Here is a 24,168-nt window from a genome sequence, read left to right as displayed (position 1 = left end):
AATTTCGCAAAAAATTAAGTACAAAGAATGTGTAAAGTATTGTAATATGTAATAGATACGCTCAACCTCTTCGTATAAGTATGGGCGTGACTCTCGAGGATCTCGATGATGATATCAGAATGGTGGAGAGTATGTTGGACAATTGTGAGTTGGAAGTCGAGGTCGATGAAGAAGAAGACGATGAAAAGGTGCTCGTACAGGTGCCAGTATTATTCACAGTTATGCTCGAACAGTTGCCCAGACTAACAACATTCCAGCCTGTAAAAAAAAACAAGCGAAAAGGTTTGAAAAATATATATAAGTTATAGGAATTATTTTCTCCTGCATCGCAGGATTTTCACAGAAATCATATAAATGGTCTTGTATTTCTAAGATACTTTTGTATCTTTTTGCATTCAGCTAATACTCACTTGAAACGGTTGTCCGGCAGTTGGCCCGCTCCATGAGGCATCTGTTCCTGAACCGACGACACCTGCGTGTGGAACTCCAACGACCGCAGACATTGGAGTTGGCCGAGCAGCTCGTGGTAGTGGTCCGGCATCGGGAGGATGGGGTGGAGCTGCTGCTGGATGAAGAGCTACTACTTCCGTTGCCAATGATGATCACCGATCTGCGACTGGTCGTGGCACGTCCTCTCGCGATTCCAGCTCGTGCATTGATCCTGTTGCGCGTTTGCCGAGACGTGACGGTAGCCAAAGTCCTGGCGTTCGTCCTTTTCTGACTGCTTTGAGCATCGGTGGCCACGGCGATGAGTGCGACCAGCACCAGAAGCGCCAAAGTCAAACGCATTTCAATATCTAATTGAATACTGATAGTGTATTGCCACTTTTATACGCATCAATCTTTCTTCTTTCTTGGCGACCTTGGAAGATGTTTACCATCGCAGTTCTTCCTTTTTTTCTAATGTGCAAAGAAACTTCTTTTAATTACCTAATCTTTGTTCATTTCGCTTATTAGTTAGCTCACAATTGTGTAAATATATCATATTAAACAGTGAGTAAAACAACACGTGAGCTGCTCGCAATTTATATAAGTTTGCTGTTCAAATAAAATGGTAGCTTCGAGTTTCTGAAAAGATTAAAGCATATACTTTTAGGCTTTTCATAAATTGTAAATGGCTAATTGAATAGGAGTGGATTTCAAATACTTTGCAATGCAAATTTTAGGCGCTGTATTTTTTTGTATTTCTGTATTATGTTCTAGATTTATGTTTTCATGAACAAATTATTAAAAAATACAGACAGATATAAAATGTATCTAACTATAAATAGCCACCCATTTTAAAAATGAAATGAAATGTCCACTTTCATTTAAGCAATTACTGTCAAATTTGTCCAAAATTAAGCTTACTTCGAGCTATCTGTCAATTTATTTAAAATGTTAACTTAACAAATAGCCAATAAATTTCAACTCATAATCATCATGAAATATCAGTGGCAAGAAGATAAATATATCTTTATATAACCTGTTAAAGTTAAATTATTTATTTAATACTTCTTTTCGCATAAACATTTTAATTTTGAAATTGATAACAATTGACATTGTCTACTTAGGTTTTACATTTAGTAACGTTTTAGTTTAAGCATTAAATTATTGGTTTTGTGTAATGTTTTAAGAAATAGTTAACAGTGTTGTTAAGGTTATTTTAAAGCTTCCAGGCTTGGGATCAGTTGTTACCACTTCCGCAGGGACGCACGACATCGATGGGCAATCCACGACAGAGGGCCACGTCAACCTTGCGATAGACTGCAATGGAAATGTTTAATAATATTTATATATTGACCCCCTTTTTGTGAGGAGATACACTCACATTTTTTGGAGCCACAGTTGCTCAGTTGACGCTGACAGTCGTTCTTGAAAGCCTGGCAGATGTTCGCTCTTCCCAGGCGAGCGCAGGTCTTTGTGGTGGATGAGCAATTCCTTTGGACATTTCGCCGACAGGCCTGGGATCTGCGAGATTTAGTTTTAGAGCGGGTCAGGACGTAACCAACTGGAGAGTCGAACCCTTCCTCGGAGGAGCTGCTGTTGCTGGCGGAAACGTTGAGGAAGAACACCGTCGCCAGGATGACACAAACTAACAATGATGCTCTCATCTTGTTTTCAACTAATTTAAATACGCTCTAGACATTGGGGCTTTTATACCAACACCTATGTTGTTTGTATCGCCAAAAAAAAAGGAAAACAATTCGTTCTACTTTCATACATTATAATGCAAATTGGCAGCTGAGCTAACAAAGATTTATAATTTGCATTGGATTTTTGGGTCTCTAACCTTGAGTCTATAGCTACCGTATTATATTGTTCATCTATAATTTTGAAAGGCTAAAACCAATATTAAATAAGGCAAAACAATGGTGTATTGACTTTCTAACAAATTTAAATAACAATTAAGAATTTAGCCCCCCAGATTGATAGGGAAAACTAAAATTTAAACAATTTAATACTTTACTAAACTGTTAGCTGTGACTCGATATTTGTGAACTGATATTTCTAAAATCTTCTAATAATTATATTTTTTTTTAAAGTTAACATTGATTAAAGATACTTTATTTCCATTAACAGCAACAAAAAATCATCCCCTGCGTATGATTATGGGTACAACATTCGATGACGAGGAGGAGGACGACGACGATCCTCCGCAGGTTCCACGGGAACCCACGCTGATCCCGGAACACTGGGACAGACTGACCGCCGTGTATGTGGTGGATCCCACGCAGGATTCATATCGCAGGGTGCAGCTGTTCTTAAAGCGATTGCACAGATTGGAGCGACCAAAGCGGCCACAGGCATTCGTGGTGGAGTTCCAGTTGCAGTTCCGCAGGACACATAACTTGGGTGTGGAACTGCTGCTACTGCTGTTGGCCAGGACCACACACGCGAATGACAGGACAAACAGGACTGTCGACAGACTCAGAAGGCTCTTCATTTTGCTTGGGGTTTAATATCGAACCTAACTGACATTTCACTCCACAGCGGGAACTATTTATAGTGACTCGACTTTCCAGTTCTTGGCCCAGAGAGCTTGGCCAAGACCACAGCACCTGTGCAAACATTCAAATGGATGGTGAGAGTTTGGCATTTGGCATTGGCAGATGAACAGAACGCCTTGAGGCTAGTGGTCCATTGCCATTGGTTTACGCACGTTGCCAATGGTTTAAAGTTGAAAGGTGTATCTGAATCTGCCGTCAGGTGTTAAATTTAGTAGTAGTAATAGTAAAGTTGGTACTTGTGGCACAAAAAGTTAGATTTTTACATAATTTTACTTAATAATTTTCTGTGCTTAAATACAATTTATTTAAATTTCATCTTAAATCCACGGCATAATTTTTCACAACCCTCCCAAAATTATGCAACTTAAAAATATATCAAATGCGTTTTATACATATTACTAACAATTTTATTACATTTTCTTTACGTTGCAATCATTTTTTTTAAGTTAAGATTTTAGAGCAGTTTTAAATGTTTAATAATATTCATACTTTAGTCTATGCTCAGAGGAATTAGTTAAAATTTTTAAGATTATATTATTAAGATATTATTATTATTAAGCAGAAGAAAAAAAAGATTATTAAAAAGAAAAAAAAATGTTTTAACCATTTAATTGCATTTGTTTTCATTTTAGAAAAAAAAAAGAACACGATCGTGCTCAATGAATCTAATAATTAAGCACAATTAATGTTTTTATAGAGCTATGTTTGTTTTTCTTTTTCATTGCACTCAGAAGTGCGTAAAGCAAAAAAAAAACAATTGAAAACATTCGGTTCATGTGCACTTTGTATTTTTTTTGCTCTTGGCAGCTGAGTGTTTTGTTGTATTTTTGATCGCTTTTTGTTTATTTACTTATTCCATAAACGCATTTTTATTAAACGCCCGGTGGACGGCATTGTTAAGAGATTTTTGGTCAAGGCCAAAAATCTGTTTCGTTAATTGGCTTGAGATTGATTTTCTGAAGAGCACTTACATTAAACCACTTCTTGACCTAAGTTTTATTTTCGAAGTTATTTGGTAGAATATGAGTTGTTTTCTAAGCGCAATCAGTGAAGTATTTATGCAAAGAAACCGTTTAGAGCGGGCAATTTGGTGGCCCGAAGTAATAATGCAAATTTATGCATTTGGTGAACAATTTCGTGTGTGCGTGACGCCCAGTGTTTACCGGTTTGGCCTCTGGGCTTTGGGCCAAGTCAAGCATCCATTTGGGCCAGCAATTAGTGGCCCGTTGAATCGATAACCCGTCGAAGTCAACATATTCATCATATCGCAAAATTCTGCTTGCCTGGCCAACTATGTCAACTATGTCAACTGTGCATAATCATAATGTGTGGGTTGTGAAAAGTTTGCCGCACTTTCTATTGATTCAGTTCACCTTTTGAATGAATCGCCGCGTAAATGGAGTGTGATTGAGTGCTGGCCTTAAAATGCCTGACAGATAATCATTGATAATCATTTTTATTGAGCAATAAACACGTTAAGTGCATCTTGTATAGCTTAATTTATAATTTGTATTTAGGCAATATACTTTATACTTTAATTAAGATCATCTCGTAATCATTTTACTGAAGTAAACGCATAACTACTGATTGATAAACATGTGTAAGCTCATATTGAATTTTGTCTTATCCCTTAGGTAGCGTCACGATCCGATTCGGGCACTTTTAATGAAGCTACAGACCATTAATCAATTCGCGAGACTCAATTATGCTATAGACTCTAACCAAATGATTATATAACGCGGTCCAGTGGCATCCCGAATCGGATCATATTAATAAGCCATTTCGATGAGCACAGCAATGGCAGCAGAAACTGCGGATAAAAACAAAAAATGAATTGCACAGAGAAAAAAAAACGGACTGAATAGTGGACAAGAGTTGCGGCCTGAAGATGCCACTTGAAGTTGAAGTTGCGGCCAACGGGTTCGGTTTTCGCTTTTTGTCGCATTGCAGGAAGCTGCAAGTTGTCAGCGGATTGGCCGCATTTGGCAATGCGACTACCACGGGATTGATGACGATGATGAGATGATGCAGGGTATGCTGGGGTATATAGGAAACCAGATCAGTTGGATTCAATAGAGATTTGTGTGATTGCGTTCAAGTAAAATATGATCTTAACATTTCGTAACTATATAGATATCATATTCCATAAGAAGTATGTAATTTTCTATTTTTTATTTACACTATTGCTTAAAAAGTTATGAGCAGGAAACCCACCGCTAGGTGGCGTTCGAGAGGAAACAGTTTTTTCTTACATTTCGAAATGTTTTAAACTCAAAACTTAGCTCTTTATGTGCATAACTACAGAACGGAAGTGCTAACTTTTGATGACTTAAAGGAAGTTTGGCCAGTGCTACGCAGCGGCGAAAGCATTGAAATGTTAGTGTATAAACATTTAAGTACCCAATAATTGACCAATAAATGTGTATATTAAAATGGGTATCTATTGATCTGGATTTGAAAATGCGGCGACTGTTGCTGTAAATGGATCCTACCACTTGACGGCTGTCGCTGCAATCAAAATTATTTAATTCGGATGCGGCAAATGAATTTGCAGCCGGCGATTTGCGACTCGCGTGATGCTGCAAGTGCGGCAATCGCCGGAGACTGCGACTGCGCCCCCGTTTAACATTAACAGTAAATCGCCAAGCGGACGCTTCGGCGGACGGACAACAACAAAACTTTCACTTTCGGCCGCCTTTAGTTGCGTCTCGTTTCATTTTGGCCAAGTCCGCCGTCCGATTTTGCTGTTTTCGGGCAGGTCAGTTTCGGCTCGTTTAGTAGTTAGTAGTTGGTAGCATAAGGCATACACTGTAGTTAGTTGCTGTTTCGGCTTCGATTCGCTGCATGAATGGTTGAGTGCATTTTCGATTTGGTCTCTCTCCTGTAATCAGTGGGCACTTGTTGTTGTCTAAGATAATGTTGTAATATAATTTTAATTTGTACCCAGAAATGATTGCCAATTGCCGCTGCCTAATGCTGATTATACAATCTTCCTTTTTGTTGTTGTTGTTATACGTTTTCATTTTCCCCCAAAACGAAAGTGTTTCGAGCGCTTAAAGCGCGGCTAATACTTAGCCCACACAGATTCGAAAAACACAAAATTTGTGTAATTATTTTTTTTTTTCGAATGGTATTAGATTTTTGTATTCGATTGACCTGGGGCGGATCAACGAGCACGGGGCATTTAGCGTGTCCAAATCGAGGTACCGATGTCTTTGAGCCATCCCCACTTGGAATATATAAACAATGGCTTGTTGATAGCCCAAAGCTGAAATAAATGGGCACTGGGGATAAATAAAAGCTAATTTGCCCATTAAAACTATCATGATTGGTTGCATAATTATATTAAAAACACAATTCAACTATTTAAATATTATTTATTTGTTTTCATAGGCATATTCGAATAACTGGCTAATAATAAATTAAATTCATATATAAAATATCTTAGTACATGCATTTTCTTACCGTGTAACTGGGCCCATGGACTTGAGCCCTGAGGAAATCCCAGCAACGAAGCCAAAACAAAACGCGCATGCGTGAGGTCGTCGTCGCGCTTAAATGTCAAACGGTTCAGTGCTCTAATGAGAGCCCCCAAGCCGGATCCCCTCCCCAAAACAAAAAAACAAATAAAAAATAATTTAACCGAGAAAAACCAAAGACCCCTGTCGAAGATTGGTCAATTGGATCTGGCCAAGAGGCGGTGAACGGCTGGCATGGCCTGGCCAAAACTGCTCGCCATTTTGCCACTGACTTGTACTTGTCGCAATCGTGTGGCAAGAAGAATGACCAAAACAAGACACATTTTACAGCCTGTCCAATTTTTACAACTCATTGCGATAGAGGCGGCGACGCAGATATTGCCACGGTAATTAATGCGATTTCTGCTCGAAGCTAATTAGGCTTATGGCTCTGTTGAGCAGACACCGTGATAAAAAGCCGAAGTTAACATAGATCTGGAGATTACTTAAGTTTTAGTTAATTTCTATATGGGATGGGGAATACGACATTTGGATTGAACAGACCAACAGTATCATATCATATCATATATATATAGGTTTTGTATCTTTGTTTCTGCGCATGAGTGGTTGCATCCAGTAACTTCTCACAGCACCTGTTGCTCTTTGCAACATGTTTGAAATCGAACTTGCCCGATGAAGAAGTGACCCCTGAAATTTTATTGTTGTCTTGCATGCAAATTGAGCGATTGTTGCTTTTGCCTTTTAATTTTCTGTTTTTGTGAAGCTTTTTTTTTATATATTTATTCATCGCATTGTGGTTTCCCTTAATCAGCCTCGTCTGGCTGCCAAATTTGTGCGTTTAACGGTGTTCGTTTCTGTCGGAGTGGCCGACAAACGTTATGGCCATCTATAGATCCATAGCCTCCAAATGCCACAAGAACCCAATGTGTATGGACGTGTCCAGTTTGCTAATTGCCACAAAAAAATCATTCACTTTTTGTCTTTTGTAGGCCACTATACTATGCGATTGCAAAACTTAAGCAGGCGGAGGAATCAGAAACGGAATATTAATAAATATTTTTTTTATCACAGGAACATTCGAGAAAGGTTTTCCTTTTGGTTAGGAAATGAATCCATTTTCCATTCCATTTTAACAACTTTAATTTAATTTAATACTAGCCATTTATTTATTCGCCATCATTAAACATGAATGAGCATTTTCTATGAGCAGCTCTCAAAAATGGTTTCAAACACATTTACTGTCCAATTCAACACTTGCCCATAGATGTGAGATAACGATTGATTTAAAATTCCTCTCTTAAGTGCTAATCAAAGCAAATTAAAATTTGCATAAGCCCAAAACGATTTCCTTGTATTCGATTCTATCGATCGCAGCTGTGACTTCATAAAAAAAGGTGTTGGACTGCAGCGATTTGGCCAAAACTCAATATAATAATGACGATGATGATGACAAGAAAAAAAATCACACACCACTGACAAATTCGTAGGTCTTCTGTTTATTTAGTTATTTTTATATTTATTTTCGTGGCAACGCAAATAAAATCACATTCGTGCTGGTAGCAAAGAGTACAATGCATAAATACAAATAACTCTTTACTTTTTTTTTTATGTCGCAGTGTAGGAAATGATCATAATGGGTTAATAAGAAATAATAAACACAATGATTAAATATTATGGCTTGCCAAATTATGGGAACCTTGAGTGAATTTAGGCAGCACTACTGTGTGCTGTTTTTTTTTTTTTTTTGGACAATTGGCCGTCAGTGTGTTAATTACATTGCCAAATGCCAAGCCTAGAAACTCGTGTTTAAGCCAATAAATAAATAAGTTGGCCAAGATTATGTTGAAAATTGCGTGGGTAGAGCAAAAAATGTGGACTGCAACTAGGTAAATTAAGTGCTTGGGTATTAAACTATTAAATACCTTTAATATGCTTGGTAGTGAAAGGTACATTAATTGAATCTTCCACTTGGAGAATATATCTATAACAATTTGTTCATCAATGTCAACAAACAAATTTGTGAATGAATACAGCTAGATCATAGCTTTGTTATGCAAAAATCAATCAAATTTTATTTGCAAGCGGAAGCAAACGAAAACATTAAAATAAATTGATGAATTTTGTTTTGATATGGTAATTATGCTCGCCAAGTTTGGACATTGATAAGTAGTCGTAAATTTGGATTTAAGTTTATCTAATTATGAACAGCTCGATTTTACAGAAACCTACATAGCTTAGATTATCAAGTCTATTATCTCCCTCATCATTTGCAATAAGTCGGCTTTCAATTTCAATTAGCGAACTTTCCATACAATTAGTGTCTAAATTATGCACACTCAGCTCTGTCCGAACACCATACGACAATATGTGTAATTGTAGCCGCTAATTAAAACCAGAGCTCAAGCCCAATGTTTAATGCAAACAATGCAAATTGCGCATACGCCGCGTGAGCCATTGAACTTGTCGTCAGTCAGTGCTACTCAATCCACGGCACACGCCATCTGCCGGAGGTTTCGATAATTACGGGCAATCCCGGGCTGCCTCACAGGGAACCCACTGGATACCGCTTCCCAACTGATGATTATGATGATGATGATGGTGAGGCCTATCGTGCAATCATAATTAATTAAACATTGTTTTTAACAATTTCCGTGTCAAGATTGGTTGCTGTAAACTTAATTGTTGCTACAGCAAGTGCAACATTTTGATGGTTTCCTGTGAGAAAGCCAATTTTCTAGCCCGCCACCATTGTTATCCATGATAACACCACATGGAAATTAAGTAGTAACACTTTTTAAAGAAATTGATTCCTAAAAAAAGAATTGTTCTTATTTAATAAATATTTACCAGCTTATACTTACCAAAACCTCTTACGCAGAAATAAAAATTCATAAGAATACGTTTCAAATTTAAGCTATTGTTTATTTTCAAGGTTGTATTTCAAACTAACCTCTATCTATCTGATAATTGTATGATCCACAATCAAGTTAAAGGCATCCGCTTAATCTAGTTTCAGCTGATGGTTTCATTTTCAGTGTTTGGTTTCTAATTTTCGCCTTAAGTTTCTGCGTTTCGTGGAGCATTAATTGATTTAATGATTTCGTGGGCCAAAAAACAAATGCACTGGCTAGCCCGAAGTTAGCGATAATAATTTTTAGTTGCGTTAACGAAGCGTTAAAAATCACCAAGCCAGCAGCAGCATAAGTGGCAACAAACTGTTGTCGGCTTTCGAGCAAATATTTGTCCGAGTATTGAAGTATCTTTCGGAATAGATAGACGCTTCACGCGTGGCAAACTTTTTTCAAGTGCAGCATGCAATTTTGCAATATTAAGAAGAAGAGCTCGGAAAAAAAGTGAAACTTCGAGTATCTTGCAGATAGTCGAGCATAACTGTAACCATAATTACCGACAGCAATGAAAAGCGAAACAAAATTAATGAAGTGTGTGATAAGAGCCGAGGGAAAAACTAAAAGAAAATGAAGAGCCCCCTCCATTCCGACCAAGACAATGCCTTTGATACTCGAGTACTTGGTTCCCCCGGCGATGTTCATACACACATACATATGTAGGTACAAAAGTATCTCGATGCCAGTGCCATGTATCTTGTGCCGACACGGAAGTGCGGGAAAAAATGTTTCGTTACTTGGCCTAAACAAAACAATGCACAATGTACTCACGCGCAGTTGTTTTTTTTTTTTTGTTTCTCTTCCCCTCGCAATACGTTTTTGTATCTTGAACTTGAGGCATCATCGAACAAGATGTAGTATCTATGGGTGTATCCGCACTGCTTGTATGTGGGTTTTCTATCTTTGCAGGGGTGTTTTTGGGTGTGTTAGCTCGACGAAGAAAAACTGTTTTTGGAAGTGCTGATGCGAAGAACAATTCCTACAGCAGTGAGTAATAGTTGTCATGCTAAGCTAATGATGAACAACTTTAATAGGAAATCAATTGGCAGCTGTCAGTTGTCATATTTAAAGTCTACCTAAAAAGAATGAAAGCTACTTTTACTTTCTACCAGAAGTTAAGTTTGCATATGAGATGAAACGGCACTCGACCAAACTTTGATATGCTGCCTTAAATCTACTTCTATTAATATATTCACTAAAAAAAATCCCCTTGATAAGAGAAGATGCCTAAAGCAACATAAGCACAAGCAAAATCCGCAAAAACAATAATCGAGAAAAGGCAGCAACTATTTTGGCCAAATTATGTCAGAGTTGCCTCCAAAGATGTCTAGCTCTCGTGATGTCTACGATTTTGCTGATTTTTTTTTCTGAGTTTTACACACATACGTGAATTTTTGTTAAGATGATTTGTGCCAGTGCCACTTGAACTGTGCGTCAGCAGTTGATTGAGGCAGATTCGAGCCCGAGATGAAGACGATCTCGAAGATGAAGATGAAGGCGATTGAGGCGATGGAGGTGATGCCTGGCCCTCGGCATGTCAGATGTCGATGGTGATGATGCTGCTGCTGATGTTCATGTAGTTCGTCTTTTATCTTTTGGCTTTTTGTTGCCCCAATGTCTGCCTGCAGTACTAGGCATTATTGCATCATCAAGCAGATTGAGCAATGAGTGGATTTAAATACAAATTTAATGGTTTCAGTTATGGCCCATTGTGTTGGGACGGGGTCGTTAAACCGTAGTCGAAAAGTGGCTTATCGATACGATTTATGGCTGAGAACAAATATTGCCAACTGATAATAAATCAAAATAATTGTAAAATTATGAAATATTAACTGTGTCAAATATAAACACGTTTTAATTTGGTTAAAACGCATTGCTATGTTTTTTTTTTTTTGAAGGAAATGAATGTAATCCTCAATTTTATCTTTTACAGCTTAGTAGATTTGATGAGCTGAACAAATTTATGAAATTCTTTTGGGCTCTCATATTTCGGCTTAAATGATTAATTTACGTTTGAATAATTCACTTAAAGATGGATGTTGGGAAAGGGCTTCTTACATACTGCCAATTGTACCGAGTTTGGAAAAGGAACCACAAAAAAGCGTTTTGCTGACACACCAAATGGGAAGCACACAATTACCGGCCATATTTCTTCCCTGTGTTTCTCTGCCATTCGGTCGCTTTCCTTTTGTGGGCCGAACACGTGCAAAATGTCCAACACGGTGGCCAAATGGGGCCAGAGTAGCAAAAACGCCATAAATGCCCAGGTCCACTTACAATTATTGCCCCAATGGAGGGAGTCGTCGGTGAGTTGCAAAAAAAAAGAAAGAAAAAAAAACAAAAAAGGCCGCTGCCACAGAGGCTGCCCCAGCTATGAAAAATCGAAAGTGGCAAGCCGAGTGACAAGCGTAGAGCACAGCGGTAAAAAGAGTCATGTGCTATAGGCTATAGCCATTCGATTCGATTCGGTTTAGATTCGGATTTGGATTGGTAGATAGGTATAGAGGTATTGGTACTGGTACTGCGACTGGTATTGGGCTTGGGTGCAGCGCAATCTGCGACTCAGCATCTGTAATGCTCGCTGCAGCTGTTGCCAATTCACATTGGTTGTGGTAATCGTAATAACCAAAAGAAACTGAAGAAATCATAAAACGTTGAAAGATGCATAGTATCACTCACTTATAAGTGTAAGGAATTCAAAGAATTAAGCTATATTACATGTAAATAGTTCTTCATTACTCATGCAAGATGTTTTCATATCTTTAGGATACATAGTATATCTTTTTTTGATGGCAAGCTCTATGGCAGTACAATTCGATATGAGGCCTACAATATCGATTGAAATCAGATATATGTACTCCTCAATCATTGATGTTACTACTTGTGCAATATTGTTGCCAATATGAAATAGCTTTGCAGTTTTTCCTTGCCATCACTAAGAGCATGTTGCAATGTCGCCGGTGCGAAGTATCTGATAGATAGATACCGACCGAAAGAGCCGAGCAAACACACACACATACGTATTGGAATTGGAGCAGAGATCAACGAGTCTGCCGCCAGTCAAAGGCAAACATCTGGTTGCGGCACCGCTCCCTTACCACCCCCTTACCATTACCGGAAAATGCATCACCACCGCCCCCCGCTGGGTGGCCAGGTGCAGCCGGTTTCCTGTGCGTTGGCAACGTGTGCTGCCCAAGTCCCAAAACGACGTTCGCCATTAAAAGCGGCAAATTGCTCTGGCTCCAGAGCCTCTGAATGGGTCCAAATAGTGCATATGTACCTATATTGGGGTTGGGATTCTACGGCAAGGAATGTAGGCCTGATGAACTGCAGGCTGGCTAAATGAACTCAATGGATGGATGGATGCCCGGTGAAGGCAACAATTTTCGAAGCTCTCGTGACCAGAAATCCAAATAACATTCGAAAGCTGAATGGCATGAGCTTGCAAGACATTTATAGATATATTTCTAAAGATATATATGTATATAAATACTAACATATGATAGGAATTTATATTTTTAAATAATTTAAGAAGCATAACATCTGCGGTCGCTGAGATTTCGCAAATCCTTTAAAATTCCCCAAACAATTATTTGTTAATTGCCTGCTTTTTTATCTGGTGACACATCTGACCACAAAGTGTGGCCCACTTGAGCTGGCTTAATTGAATTGCTTTTGGTTTGGTCTATGGGCCATCAATTGATTGTTTGCACTCGACACTCACCGCAATAGGAAATAATAACTGACCTGACTGAATAAACACCATAAATATCGGCACGACTTTGGGGATACCACACAAAAAACCAACCGCCACCGCACTGAAAGTGAAAGCTTTTTTTAAGGTTTTTTCAAACAATTAATTTTATAAATACCTTTTGGTAGCTAACAAAAAAAACTGCATAAATTATTTGGGCTTTAGCTGCTGGAGATGGGAAAAGTCTCGAATGAGAAATGATGCTCATCACCTGTTTTCTTTTGATGAATTCAAAGGCGGCGCACATTGCCCCACCCGAATGTCGGTTCAAGTTGAAGTTGAAGTTGAAGTGATGCAATTTCTCTCAGCAGCGATTTCAATTTCTTTCCGCAAGTGAAAAAGACTTGAACTTGGCAGCTGCTTTTTTTTTTAAACCACTTACTCTAGCAACGGCTATGGTCACTATGCGGTTAAGTTGAATGAGTTTCGAAAATGGGTGTAATATATGTTGGGTATGAATCAGCTTCTTTTCCTAAATGATGACAGTTCAAATTACAATTTCTACTTTTTAACTGAGTTTTTAGATACATTTCTTTAGAGCAACTTCAATTCGTTGTGTAATGAAGCCCAGTTTTGCTTACATATCTATGGCATTTCCCTGGCGCAGCCGCATTTCAACGACTCTCAAATTTGCATATCAATGTGACTTTGAGTAGCTCTGCGACTGTGACATAACCACCTGCTGTCATTTTAATTTACTGCTAATTAATTTACAGGCCGGCCGAAATTACATCTAGCCAAAGACATAAAGACTGAATGGGATCTCTGATTAATTTTGATGGAAATTGGCAAGCGAACATGTGAGGTGAGCTCAGACCGAGGATCAAACCCGTTCGAACATGCTGGCAGAGAAGCGCCAAAGACTTGTAACTTGGCTCAAACCGTTGGCCAAAACAGTTGAGCGCCGGTCGAAGAAGCGAACACAACGCGGTTGCGCATGCGCGTAGATCATGTGCCGATCGGACGTGTTTGAAATTTACAATTCACAAATTGGCTAAAAGAGCGTTCTATAACCATAAAAGTGCTCTGTGACAAGTGACCGACGGCATAAAACAAATTCAAATTTATAACCAACACCAAAACCAAATAAATAACAAGGTGAATGAAACTGCCCAGAAAACTGTGTCAAAAGCAAAGAAAGTTGCTATTTTTTTAGTGTGGGCAGGCTGCCAAGTATCTTTTTAGGTGTATCTTCAGCTCCGTCTGATGTTCGTTTTCAATCTTTTGCGGGCTTGTCGAGATTGAGTGATCATCTGCGTGGGTCTGTGCCACATAAATTCGAATGCATCTCAGGTGTAATGTAATGATCACCATTTTAGGGCACTACGCCCAGGTATGCGAGAGAACTGTTCTTCTCAGGTGATTCATGATAAAAACTTCTGCTCGTCTCGCATACTTTTTTCAAAGGTGCGGCAGAAGATGTGACTTTTTAAATTCATTTTACCCTGCTCTCGATTGGTTTGATGTAAATCCACAATTGGGCATGATATCACTCGAATAAATATTTATATATTTGAATACTTAGCAAGGTCGATTGGCATTTGGCAAACGTGTTTCCAGTTATTTTGCATTATAATCCGATGTCGAAATATTTACCTTACCTTTGCATAATTTGTGCTGAATGAGACATGGACAGGTTGTTAATTATTACCTTAATTGAAATATTCGGAGAAAACCAAAGTCAATCGAATAATATTATGGAGGTGGGCAAAATTTTGAGTAGTAAAATATAAATAGTGGAATATCTTACCAGTTAATATTTATAAAGAGTGTTTGTGGTTGCTACCTACAAACCTACATTTATCTTAAATAAGTTTATTTTTAGTATACTTAAATTTAATCTTTATTTAAATATCCCATTACGGTCATCCGTCTTAATAGCATTTAATAGCCCGGATTTGCACAAATATTGATAGTTGTCTTTTATTTTAAGCCTAACTCAGGTGGCCAAAACCACTATCAATCACCAAACACGCTAACAAGCCCGACTGATTACACAAAGTAACTCGACGCGAACTTGTCACATTTGATATGCAAATGGCCAGAAGCCAAAGTCAAAGCGGCACTTTACGCTGAAATGAATCTGAATCCGAAATTGAATCTGTATCTGAGGTTGACCGGGGCAATCAGCCAACCGCAGTGAAGGAGTGGAAGTGCCGTCCGAAGATGCCAATTAATTAACAGGGTCTTAGGGGTTTTAAGTGGTTCCATATCCACGAATGTGTTTGCATATTCAACTCTAATTGCGTCTAAACACTGCGCATGCAATTAACTTTTCACGGTAAAGGGCCACGTGGCGCATACGTAATGCGATTTTCACCCACCAAGAACATTTATTATTCTTATCAATTTATTCATCAGTTATCTAGAATAATAACTGGAATATCAAGTATAGAGTGCAGAATTTGTATGCCTACATTGTTTGTTTTGGATTGACTACATTTTGGAGTTCCTTTAAATAATAAATAGCTTAAAAAACAAGCCCTAAACCATTTTCACTCGCGTGCAAATCACTGAAAGTGCATTCAGATGGGCTTCTGTGTGCATATTTTGTTTTGTTTGGATATATGCCATAAAAAGTTTATAGACCCTGAAAGATACACAGATAAACGATTTCATTTGCGTGTCACAGCCAAGTCACGTTGTTTTATTTTTTTTTCGCGGTACAGTTTGTGTATTTTATAAAAAATATATTCCCATCGGAAACCTTTTTTCTTGATCAGGCCATACAAATGTTAATCGATAACCGAAGAGATTAAAACAAACCAGGCAAAAACAAAACCAACTCAACATTTTTATGCAAATGCACAAATCACAAATGCCTCGAAAAGATTGCGCAAAACCCTTTTTTGAAATGGGCGTTTTATATTGTAGAAATAATTAAGGGGAAAACCCCGGAGAAAACCAAAAGCCTATGTAAAATATCAGCCGAAAAATTTGCCTAAAAATTTAATTTAATATTTTTTAAGGTATTTTTTTTAACTTTGCGGAAACAGATGCATTAATATTAATATTTTCTGTGCCCATTCATGCTTTTCATTCAGATTTCGGTAGAGATTTAATCGAATGAAAGAAATGTGAACCGTTTTTCGCTTATTACATGTTGATATTGTCTTTTATGTTAAATAAACTCTGAAATGAATATGCAGTTAAAAAAAAACTGAACGTTTTTCATTTATTTAGTTTTACAATGGAAAACTCGGTGTATTTTAATTCCATTTCGATGGCACTGCAACTGACAAGCCTGATCGAAAATCTAGTTAACCTTCTCGACAAAATGGAAATTTGTGTATTTTTTGCATGGCACTTATTCCACTTGATTTTGTATCGCATATTTTTATAAATTTATACAGTTGCCGACGGGCTCCATTTCAGATTTTAATTAAATAGTTTTTTGTTTTTTTAATGAAATTTGATAAGTAAAGCAATTTGTTTTCGATGCCCGAAACGGGTGGATGGGTTTTTTGTTAGTTTTCCTTTGACGTAAACCAGTCTGTTGGCTAATGGAATATCTCGGCTTATTGGCAATTGGAATGCCAATTGATTGGCCATGCTAAGTTATGCAGATCCATAAACCGGCTAATGGTTGCAATCTGAAGTCGTGAAGTGTAACACCTGCAAAAGATATAGCCAAGCCGGTGTGCAATTTTAAGCCGGCATTAATGCCGCGGAAAATTCGCGGCCAACGCCGAAGAACGGGTTCGATTCGTTGACGGAAGAGTTTTCAGTATTGGCCACAAAGTGCGTTGCGTAAGCAACCAGTTGATGCACTTGCTCATGGCTTTCCCACACCACGCGCACCATCTCCGCATTTTCCCAACCAATATTTATGTATTTTTTCTTTGCCTTTTTTTCTTACAGCATGCGTGAACGCAGTCAAACGACCCCAAGAAGGCGACGAGCCGGTCCAAAACAGGCCTTACCTGGTGGCAGCTCCTCGGAGGGAGTGGGCGCCCTGGAATCCCCCTATTATACCATTGACAACACGGAGGATATATATGGCACCACGCTGCTGCCCTCGCAGCGCTGCTATGTGGATCCCTGGGATCTGGAGAACTATGATTATGTTCGCAAGAAGATCGATGATGTCACCGGTGGCGGTGGTGGTGATGGTGATGGTGAGGCAATTGAACCTGCCTACGGAGGTGGTGGCAACTCGCTGACGACCAGTCCCACATACGGATACGGAGTGGGTGCCGCCGGTGCGGGTATGGGTGTGGGCATGTCGGCCACAATGCCACGCCCCCACACCCAAAGTCGCCGGGTGTCGCGTGCCCAGTGCCAACTTGAGTGCTGTGTGCCCCAAAGGACTCGTCGCCGTAGCCGCAGCGCTCGCAAGGAGCCACTCTATACGGCCAGGAGCGATATTTACGGTGTGCCCAGCCGCTATGAGGACTACATGGCCACCATGACCAGGCAGTTGCACCTGGACAACGGCGAGGATGAGGAGCCGGAAGATCTTTACGGCGAGGAGCAGCGGCAACTGTACAATGGCTTTGGAGGTGAGTGAAAAACGCAAATAGCAAATGCAAATTCGAAACCCCTTTAAAACTAGATTTTAATTTAAAATTCCTTTTGTTTCGTAATAACCAATTTATTTAGTTAGCTTTGTATGCAAATCACACAAATGCATTTAGATTTCATTTTCGATTCCATTTGATTGTTACAATTTACGCAGTGCGTCTTTTATGGCAATTCGATTAACGTTTAATTGCAAATCTCTGGCAAAATCATTGATTTTTGAGCTTGACTAATGAAATTTGATTTTCTGTACTTGGGGATCATTAATTACTTAGTATTTGTTATATATTTTGATTACTAATCCTTTTCAAACTATATGTAAGTATAAATGTTTTATTGATTTTAAACCCATCGAGTGCTTAAATATAAATGTAGCTGTTGTAAAATACCAAATGATTTTGATAGCTTTCACTAATGCCGTGTAATCTCACACGTTTCAGGCTTCTCCAGCACCAGTTCCACGGAGCATCCCTCCTCCATTGGCGATGAGCAGCCCGTTCTCCAACGACGCGCGGCCACGATGCAACGCCGCTCCGTGCCCAGCGAGATGCAGCGGAGCACCAACATGGTCGGCAGCTATGGAACTGCCCCCCATCCGCGGCGCAAGCGAAGCGGTAAGGCGGCGCCCATGGCCGCTCCGCCGCAGATCGATTTCCCCGCACCGCCGCCACTTTCGCCCGCCTACGACTACTGTAATCCCTATGCTTCACTGCCGTACTGCAGCATACCGGATTGCAGCGAATGCCAGCAGCAGATCTATGCCGCACCCTCCGCCCTCTACGGAACCATGGGCGGCTTGGTGGGTGGTGATGGCAGTCGGGTTAGGGGCTCATCGCCCCATCATTCCAGCGGTGGTGACTCGTCGCTCTACTCGGGAATTTACGCACGTAAATTCGGACTGAGCAAGAAGGGTCTACTGCAGATCGACTACTCATGCAGTTGGAACGATCTGGACAGGGTGATGCAGCGCCATTACTGAGATCCATGGGGCCGCATCCACGTGGATCTGGGATTTGGGTGCTTGGGTTAGGCTAACTACCAACACGTTTGCACCAATCGCGAACAGAAACCTTATTGTTATTTAAGTCATTTTGCATTACAGATACAAACACAAACACATACACACACACACACTGAAGACCAAATAACTGAAACATGTTTGTCGTAGATATATAGTGTTTTCATATTCATATTTACCGAATAAACATTTTGAAGTCAAGCATTAAGGATTTGTAGTTATTATTAAAACTTTCAAGGTATGAAAGTTTAAACTTGGCTATATGGAGAAGAGCTAATAGTTCTCAATAAAACTTAAAAGTAGAGTAAGACTGAACATAAGATAGTTTCTTTATTTCTTATAATTATAGATTTGTTCATAATATTAGCAAAGTTGAAGTCACTAATTAGGCAAAGCATTCAGAAACAAATAACTTGACTTGGTGACAAAGAAAAGTTCCTCTTTTTCCACTCTAATTAGTTGTGACGTCACTAGGCGAATGTTTCATGTTTGACAAAATGTTTGCGGGGGGAGAAATGAGAACACGGAAATGGTTTTAGCGCCGGACTTTGATGAATGTTTTGAGAATTGTCAAGCCTAAGTTAGTCGAACAAATGGCAAATGCGGCAGGTGTACGAACGAAATGGGAAATAAGTGACAGCAGGAAAGTTTTTAAAGCACACCTTTCGGTGTTGAATGGTGGAAAAATCCATTAAACTTTTCGCCAGCAAAGTGGGAAATGCAACTTCAGCTCGATTATCTCGGCCGGAGGTGCACAAATACATGGAGAGCGACCTGTTCAAAAGGGAAAATCAATAAGGTAAATAAAACGGAAAAGATTTTCCTCTATCTCCTTTGCTCTTGCCCCCTATTTCTCGCCATCCGCCCGCCTGCCCCCTTTGCCGCTGAATGCGATTTCAATTTCTCAATCCAATTTACCTTTGCAACACTGTATACACATCAGTACACAGACAAAAAATTTGTGTTGAAATGTATTTCAACTATAAAAAAGCAAAAAAAGGCAATATAAAACTTTAAAATCGTGTCATATTTTAAACATAACCATTAGAAAAATTTCCAAAAAAAACCTTTTTAAAATTTGATGGCAATTTGATATTTAAAAATATAAAGTATTATTATATATATAATATATTTTGGTTAATGCACATGCAAACCAGTAGTTCCTACGGAATTTTAAATAAAACAAAAGCAAATTTAAAAGCCGACTTTTTGTTTTCAGTGTAGCAATTTCAATACCAACACAAACACAAATACGAACCAAAGTACAAACACAAAGCACAAGTAAATCATAAAAAGCAGCAACAACAAGCATCTGCAAAGCGAAAATCTGAATGCACAAAAAGAAATGGGGGGTGGTGAAATGTTCCAAGTCGGATGGAAAAAAGAGACATAAAAAATGAGGAGCTAAGGTTTTTGCTATGCACATAAAAGCGCAAATATTTGCGCAACATTTTCGTCGTCGTCGTCGGCGATAAAAATCGAACAAGAAAAATATGCAAAAAGCTGAACAAGCCGGCGGGGAAATAAAAACGTCGCAGAAATAAGCCGAAGAATATAAAAAATATATATATGTATGTGTATATTAGTGTGGGTCCCTCTTTTTTACCGGGGATTTGCCTTTATTATTGTATAACGTCAAACATTTGCATGCGGCGACGCCTAAATGTATGCCACACTTTGTTCACCAGCTGCCACACCCCGTCGAAACCACCCCCCCCCCCTTGATCATCTTGCCCCCCACGACCACTTTTTGCCACTTTTTGCATTTGCATTTATGTGCGGCGCCAATTCGAGCTGCCACGCCTCCGGCCTGCGCCTGCCTACCCCTGACTGCCCCGCCAAACAAATGCAAATCGCAGCGAAAATATTTCGCACTTTCACGAAACTGAGTTGAATACCTGGCCACCAAAGCAACCCACCCACCTGCCAAACCCAAAGCCCCAACTGCGATTCCTATCTCTCTTTCTCTGCGAACGAGTGCTCGAATTTGGCCTGGAAAAGTGCTCCCAATTTGCAAGCCCCTCCCCCTCCCCACCCAATTGGCAACCAAAGAAGATGGAAAGCCCTTTTCCGTTAGGCGTTTTGTCAGGCAATTTGGCAGCGATCTGTGAAGAAATGCCTAATTTTCCATAAATATACAAGAGGTAAAACCATAAAAAAATGCATATTTTAGATAAGAAAACACTTCATTTGCATTTCAAAAATTTTAAAAATTTAAATAAATCAGATAATTGTTAACTTTTTATTAGATAGCTCAATGCGTCTTTTAATCTTCTTGCATTTACATTTAAATGTAATGAAATTCTAGTTTATAAACTTGGTTATTCATTTTGTTATAATTATTTTTTAAGACATTTGTAATATTTAACCCTTCGATATAAATTCAGTATTCCAGAACTGACAATATTGAATTTTTCCACCTTTTTTCCCACCGTTTTTTTTTTTGCTCTTTTTGCACCAGTTTTTCTTTGTTCGCTGAGAACAGCGGAATAGAGATGAAATGTAGAAAATTTGCGATTTTACATTCTATTCTCGCCGGCTGAGTTGAAAAAGGGCCAAATTGTCGGCGACGACAATTGTAAGTCGTTTGCACAAATTGCAAGTTAAATGGATCCTTGCCGGCGGGTCTGCCGCTCCATTTGATGTTGCACGCAAGGATGGCAGGACGACAAGATGGTCGCCTATAATGCGACTGACATGAAATGCAAATGAGCTGAGCGGATCGGGCAGCTGACAATCAGTGAGGAGTATTATCCTTTTTTTTTTTAGAATAGCCAGCAAGCTGCTGGCAACGCAATTCCTTCAAGCATTCAGGTGCGAGAAAAGAGGATTTGGCCAGAGATTATGGATGAGATAGTGCCGGATTCCTATCAATCTAATTTAAAGTTGCTTCAGTTGAAGTTGAACATGAAAATATGATTGTCGAAAAACTCAGCAGGACAAAGTTTAATTAAAACTACATTTAAGCTTATCAAATGCGAGGTGAAATGTTACGAACTCCAAGCTCCCATTATTTGTTGATCCACATCATATACACACATATGTATGTATGTGTTGGCCAACTTTTGAACTAAGCTTCCATCATGAGGGACAAAATCTGCAGCTAAATGCCCTTATAAATTACAGGCAGCTGTCAGAACTCACGGTTGCTGTTTTGTTTTGTGTTGTGATGTTGTTTTCTGTTGTTTTGTAGTATGCAAAATACTCGAGTTAAAAATAAACCAGCAACCTGAAAACTTAATTAAAGTTTTTTTTCCTTCTTTGTTTCAGGTGCTGTTTTGGGGGGGGGAAAGCGACAAGAAACAAAACGAAACGCAGAGGTGCAGGAGGAAAAGAAAAGGACATACCAAACAAACAACAAAACGCAGTCACTTACTCACTCCTGTGTGCGTGTGTGTGTGTGTGGGCGTACTGGTGTCTCGTTAAGCCAGCAACTCAAAATGGCGCCCGAAGTCCTGCTGCTGCCTTGTGTTCCTTCCCTATGCAATTTGCCAGCCATTTTGCACCTTGCAATGAAAATGTTTTTTAATTAAAAACAAGAAAGAAAACTTTGCGAAGGCTGTTGAGAATAGTTGGCACTTAAGACCAAAGGTATACTCAGTGCAGTCGTGGTCAATTAGGGGAGTACCCTGTTCTTCGCAAAGAACTAGGTTCTTATCGTATATAGGCGACATAACGCATACGCAGGGTATGCCAGCATAAAAGACAGCTTAAGTCGCACTAAGGTGTAGAAAGTGTCTGACATTTAGCGCCTTTTCAAAGGGCTGCAAACCGTTTTATAGACATAAGCACACAAAAATTTGCATTTATCTGTGTTACTATGTGCCAGAATATACCATATATATACATACATACATATCCTGTATATTTTGTGTTTAAGACGGGACCCCGGGCTGCCATTTGCTAATGAATAAGTTAATTTCATTGTGGCCCCAGCAGGGAAATGCGGAACCAGGACGCTCGTCGTGTTATTTATGTGGCCGCTGCCTGACTGTCGCCCATTTTAAAACCCTCAAAGTGGTCATTAGAGACTTTGGCTCAGTTGGCAGTTTCAGTTTCAGTTCTTGTTCCATTGCCAGTGCCAGTGCCAAACACTAGGAATGAGATATAACAGAGGGGCTGCACTGCGTATACTTAATTTATATATAGGCAACGCCCCCATCCGCCCCGTTGCACGTTCCACGTTCCACGTACAACAAAAGTGGGTGCGGGGTGGTATAGTAAATATACATACGTATATAAGTTGTGTTCGAGCTCACAAAACACCTCCCCCCCCACCCCTTCAACTATATTTAGTTGCGTACGTGCACAGTGTTGCTGTAAATGCAAATTAAGTCTTTTGCAGCACAATATACCATGGAGTAGCGGCAAACAGCCAGGGTGCGGAACATTGGGTTGGCTAGTGTAGGTTGGCCCAGTGCCGCATTACGGCCAAAGTGTTGGAGTTACGTAAGCCCGAATCCATTAGTTGGAGCAGCTAAATTAAAATAAAGGACTCACTTGCTCCTAGCTCAGGGGAATTACGAAATCAGCGGGCGGAGTCGGATTGGCTGTCAACAAGTGTCTAGGTGCGCCATTTATCTGCATTTCTAGGTAAATTCAATTTATCATGAACCGCATTTCCTCAAAAGGCGGCTTTAACGAATCAATACTGTATGTATATCTTAAATTTCAACGCAATCCCAATTTAATTTAATGCATATGGACCATATGGAAACAGAATGCTAAAAACATAGACAGAAATTTGGTTTATATCCTTGAACTTTTATTGAATTCCTGAAATGTTGTAAAATATGTATTGAAAAAGCTAAATCATTGTTTAATAATTTCATTTGTAAATGTCCATTTTTGCCTTGTTAAAAATGTGACAAATTTGGAGCAATCAAAAAGTTGAACAGCGGCCATCGCACAACAAAACAATCATACGCCATGTTGTCCAAGAAATCCAGAGGGAAAGTGCTGAACGGTGGGGGGGGGGAGGGGGGGATTTGTAGGATCCAGATGCATCAACAGCATTTTTGCATTTGCTGCCAAGGCTAATTGACATGAATAAATGTTACGCAATCAGCAGGATAATAAATTCAATGGAAAAGCGGGGCAACATTTTCATTTGCCAGCGATGACTTTGTATGCCACGAGATAGGATCTACTGGAAAAATGTCCTCGCACTGGCTATACCCCTTTTGGTATTTTACCCAAGATCTAGTCAGCTGTATATATCATCTCGCAGTCGTGGTTCCTTGGTGATTCCCCCTTTTTTTTCGGGCTGGGTGCGAACTCCTTTCGAATGGGAAACTTTATGGCCAACGCACACATATATACGCTCCAAAACGTGACGGGTCCTGGCAGCAAATAAATTTCCACCACCATCACGGCTCCTGTTGCAGCCTGCTGCTGTCTGTGCTCCTTGGGCTCCATGGGCTACATGGGCTCCTTTGGCCCGAATCCGCACCCGCCGTTCTCAGCCTCCTGATGCCGCTTTTATTGCTCGCCGGTTCAG

At 39.5% G+C, this 24,168-nt stretch overlaps 4 protein-coding genes and 1 long non-coding RNA gene across 7 annotated transcripts; 2 read left to right on the top strand and 3 right to left on the bottom strand.

Annotated features, from left to right (window-relative positions):
- Positions 1-61: 61 nt before the first annotated feature.
- On the bottom strand, positions 62-789 carry CG43316 (uncharacterized protein; the record flags this gene model as incomplete). Its single annotated transcript, NM_136907.2, has 2 exons — positions 62-258; positions 411-789. The coding sequence occupies 2 exons, from the start codon at positions 787-789 to the stop codon at positions 62-64; spliced, it is 576 nt and encodes a 191-aa protein (NP_610751.2).
- A 673-nt stretch (positions 790-1,462) lies between these two features.
- Positions 1,463-2,117, bottom strand: CG43315 (uncharacterized protein). 2 transcript variants are annotated; one of them, NM_001259345.2, is made up of 3 exons: positions 2,005-2,117; positions 1,811-1,950; positions 1,463-1,746 (listed from the first exon to the last, which is right to left on the bottom strand). In NM_001259345.2, exons 1-3 carry the CDS (start codon positions 2,091-2,093, stop codon positions 1,667-1,669), a joined length of 309 nt encoding a protein of 102 aa, NP_001246274.1. In that variant the 5' UTR covers positions 2,094-2,117; the 3' UTR covers positions 1,463-1,666. The 2 variants fall into 2 exon arrangements, with proteins under 2 accessions (NP_001246274.1, NP_001246273.1); NM_001259344.2 differs by having other exon boundaries at positions 1,502-1,746; positions 1,811-2,117.
- A 404-nt stretch (positions 2,118-2,521) lies between these two features.
- CG13170 (uncharacterized protein) lies at positions 2,522-2,936 on the bottom strand. Its single transcript, NM_136906.2, has one exon. The coding sequence runs from the start codon at positions 2,924-2,926 to the stop codon at positions 2,573-2,575; it is 354 nt and encodes a 117-aa protein (NP_610750.1). The 5' UTR covers positions 2,927-2,936; the 3' UTR covers positions 2,522-2,572.
- A 5,803-nt stretch (positions 2,937-8,739) lies between these two features.
- Positions 8,740-9,340, top strand: lncRNA:CR44313 (long non-coding RNA:CR44313). The gene has a single exon (NR_124522.1). It is a non-coding gene; the product is annotated as a long non-coding RNA:CR44313 (long non-coding RNA).
- A 4,684-nt stretch (positions 9,341-14,024) lies between these two features.
- Positions 14,025-18,874, top strand: CG8854 (uncharacterized protein). Of its 2 annotated transcripts, NM_001273985.1 has the most exons (3): positions 14,025-14,227; positions 16,991-17,631; positions 18,091-18,874. In NM_001273985.1, exons 2-3 carry the CDS (start codon positions 16,992-16,994, stop codon positions 18,627-18,629), a joined length of 1,179 nt encoding a protein of 392 aa, NP_001260914.1. In that variant the 5' UTR covers positions 14,025-14,227; position 16,991; the 3' UTR covers positions 18,630-18,874. The 2 variants fall into 2 exon arrangements, with proteins under 2 accessions (NP_001260914.1, NP_610749.3); NM_136905.2 differs by lacking the exon at positions 14,025-14,227 and having other exon boundaries at positions 16,489-17,631.
- The last annotated feature ends 5,294 nt before the right edge of the window (positions 18,875-24,168 follow it).

This window comes from Drosophila melanogaster, chromosome 2R (genome assembly GCF_000001215.4).
Source record: "Drosophila melanogaster chromosome 2R".
In the NCBI taxonomy this organism is placed as follows: domain Eukaryota; kingdom Metazoa; phylum Arthropoda; class Insecta; order Diptera; family Drosophilidae; genus Drosophila; species Drosophila melanogaster.
Note: the sequence above shows the minus strand (reverse complement) of the source record. Positions and strands in the feature narration are given on the sequence as shown.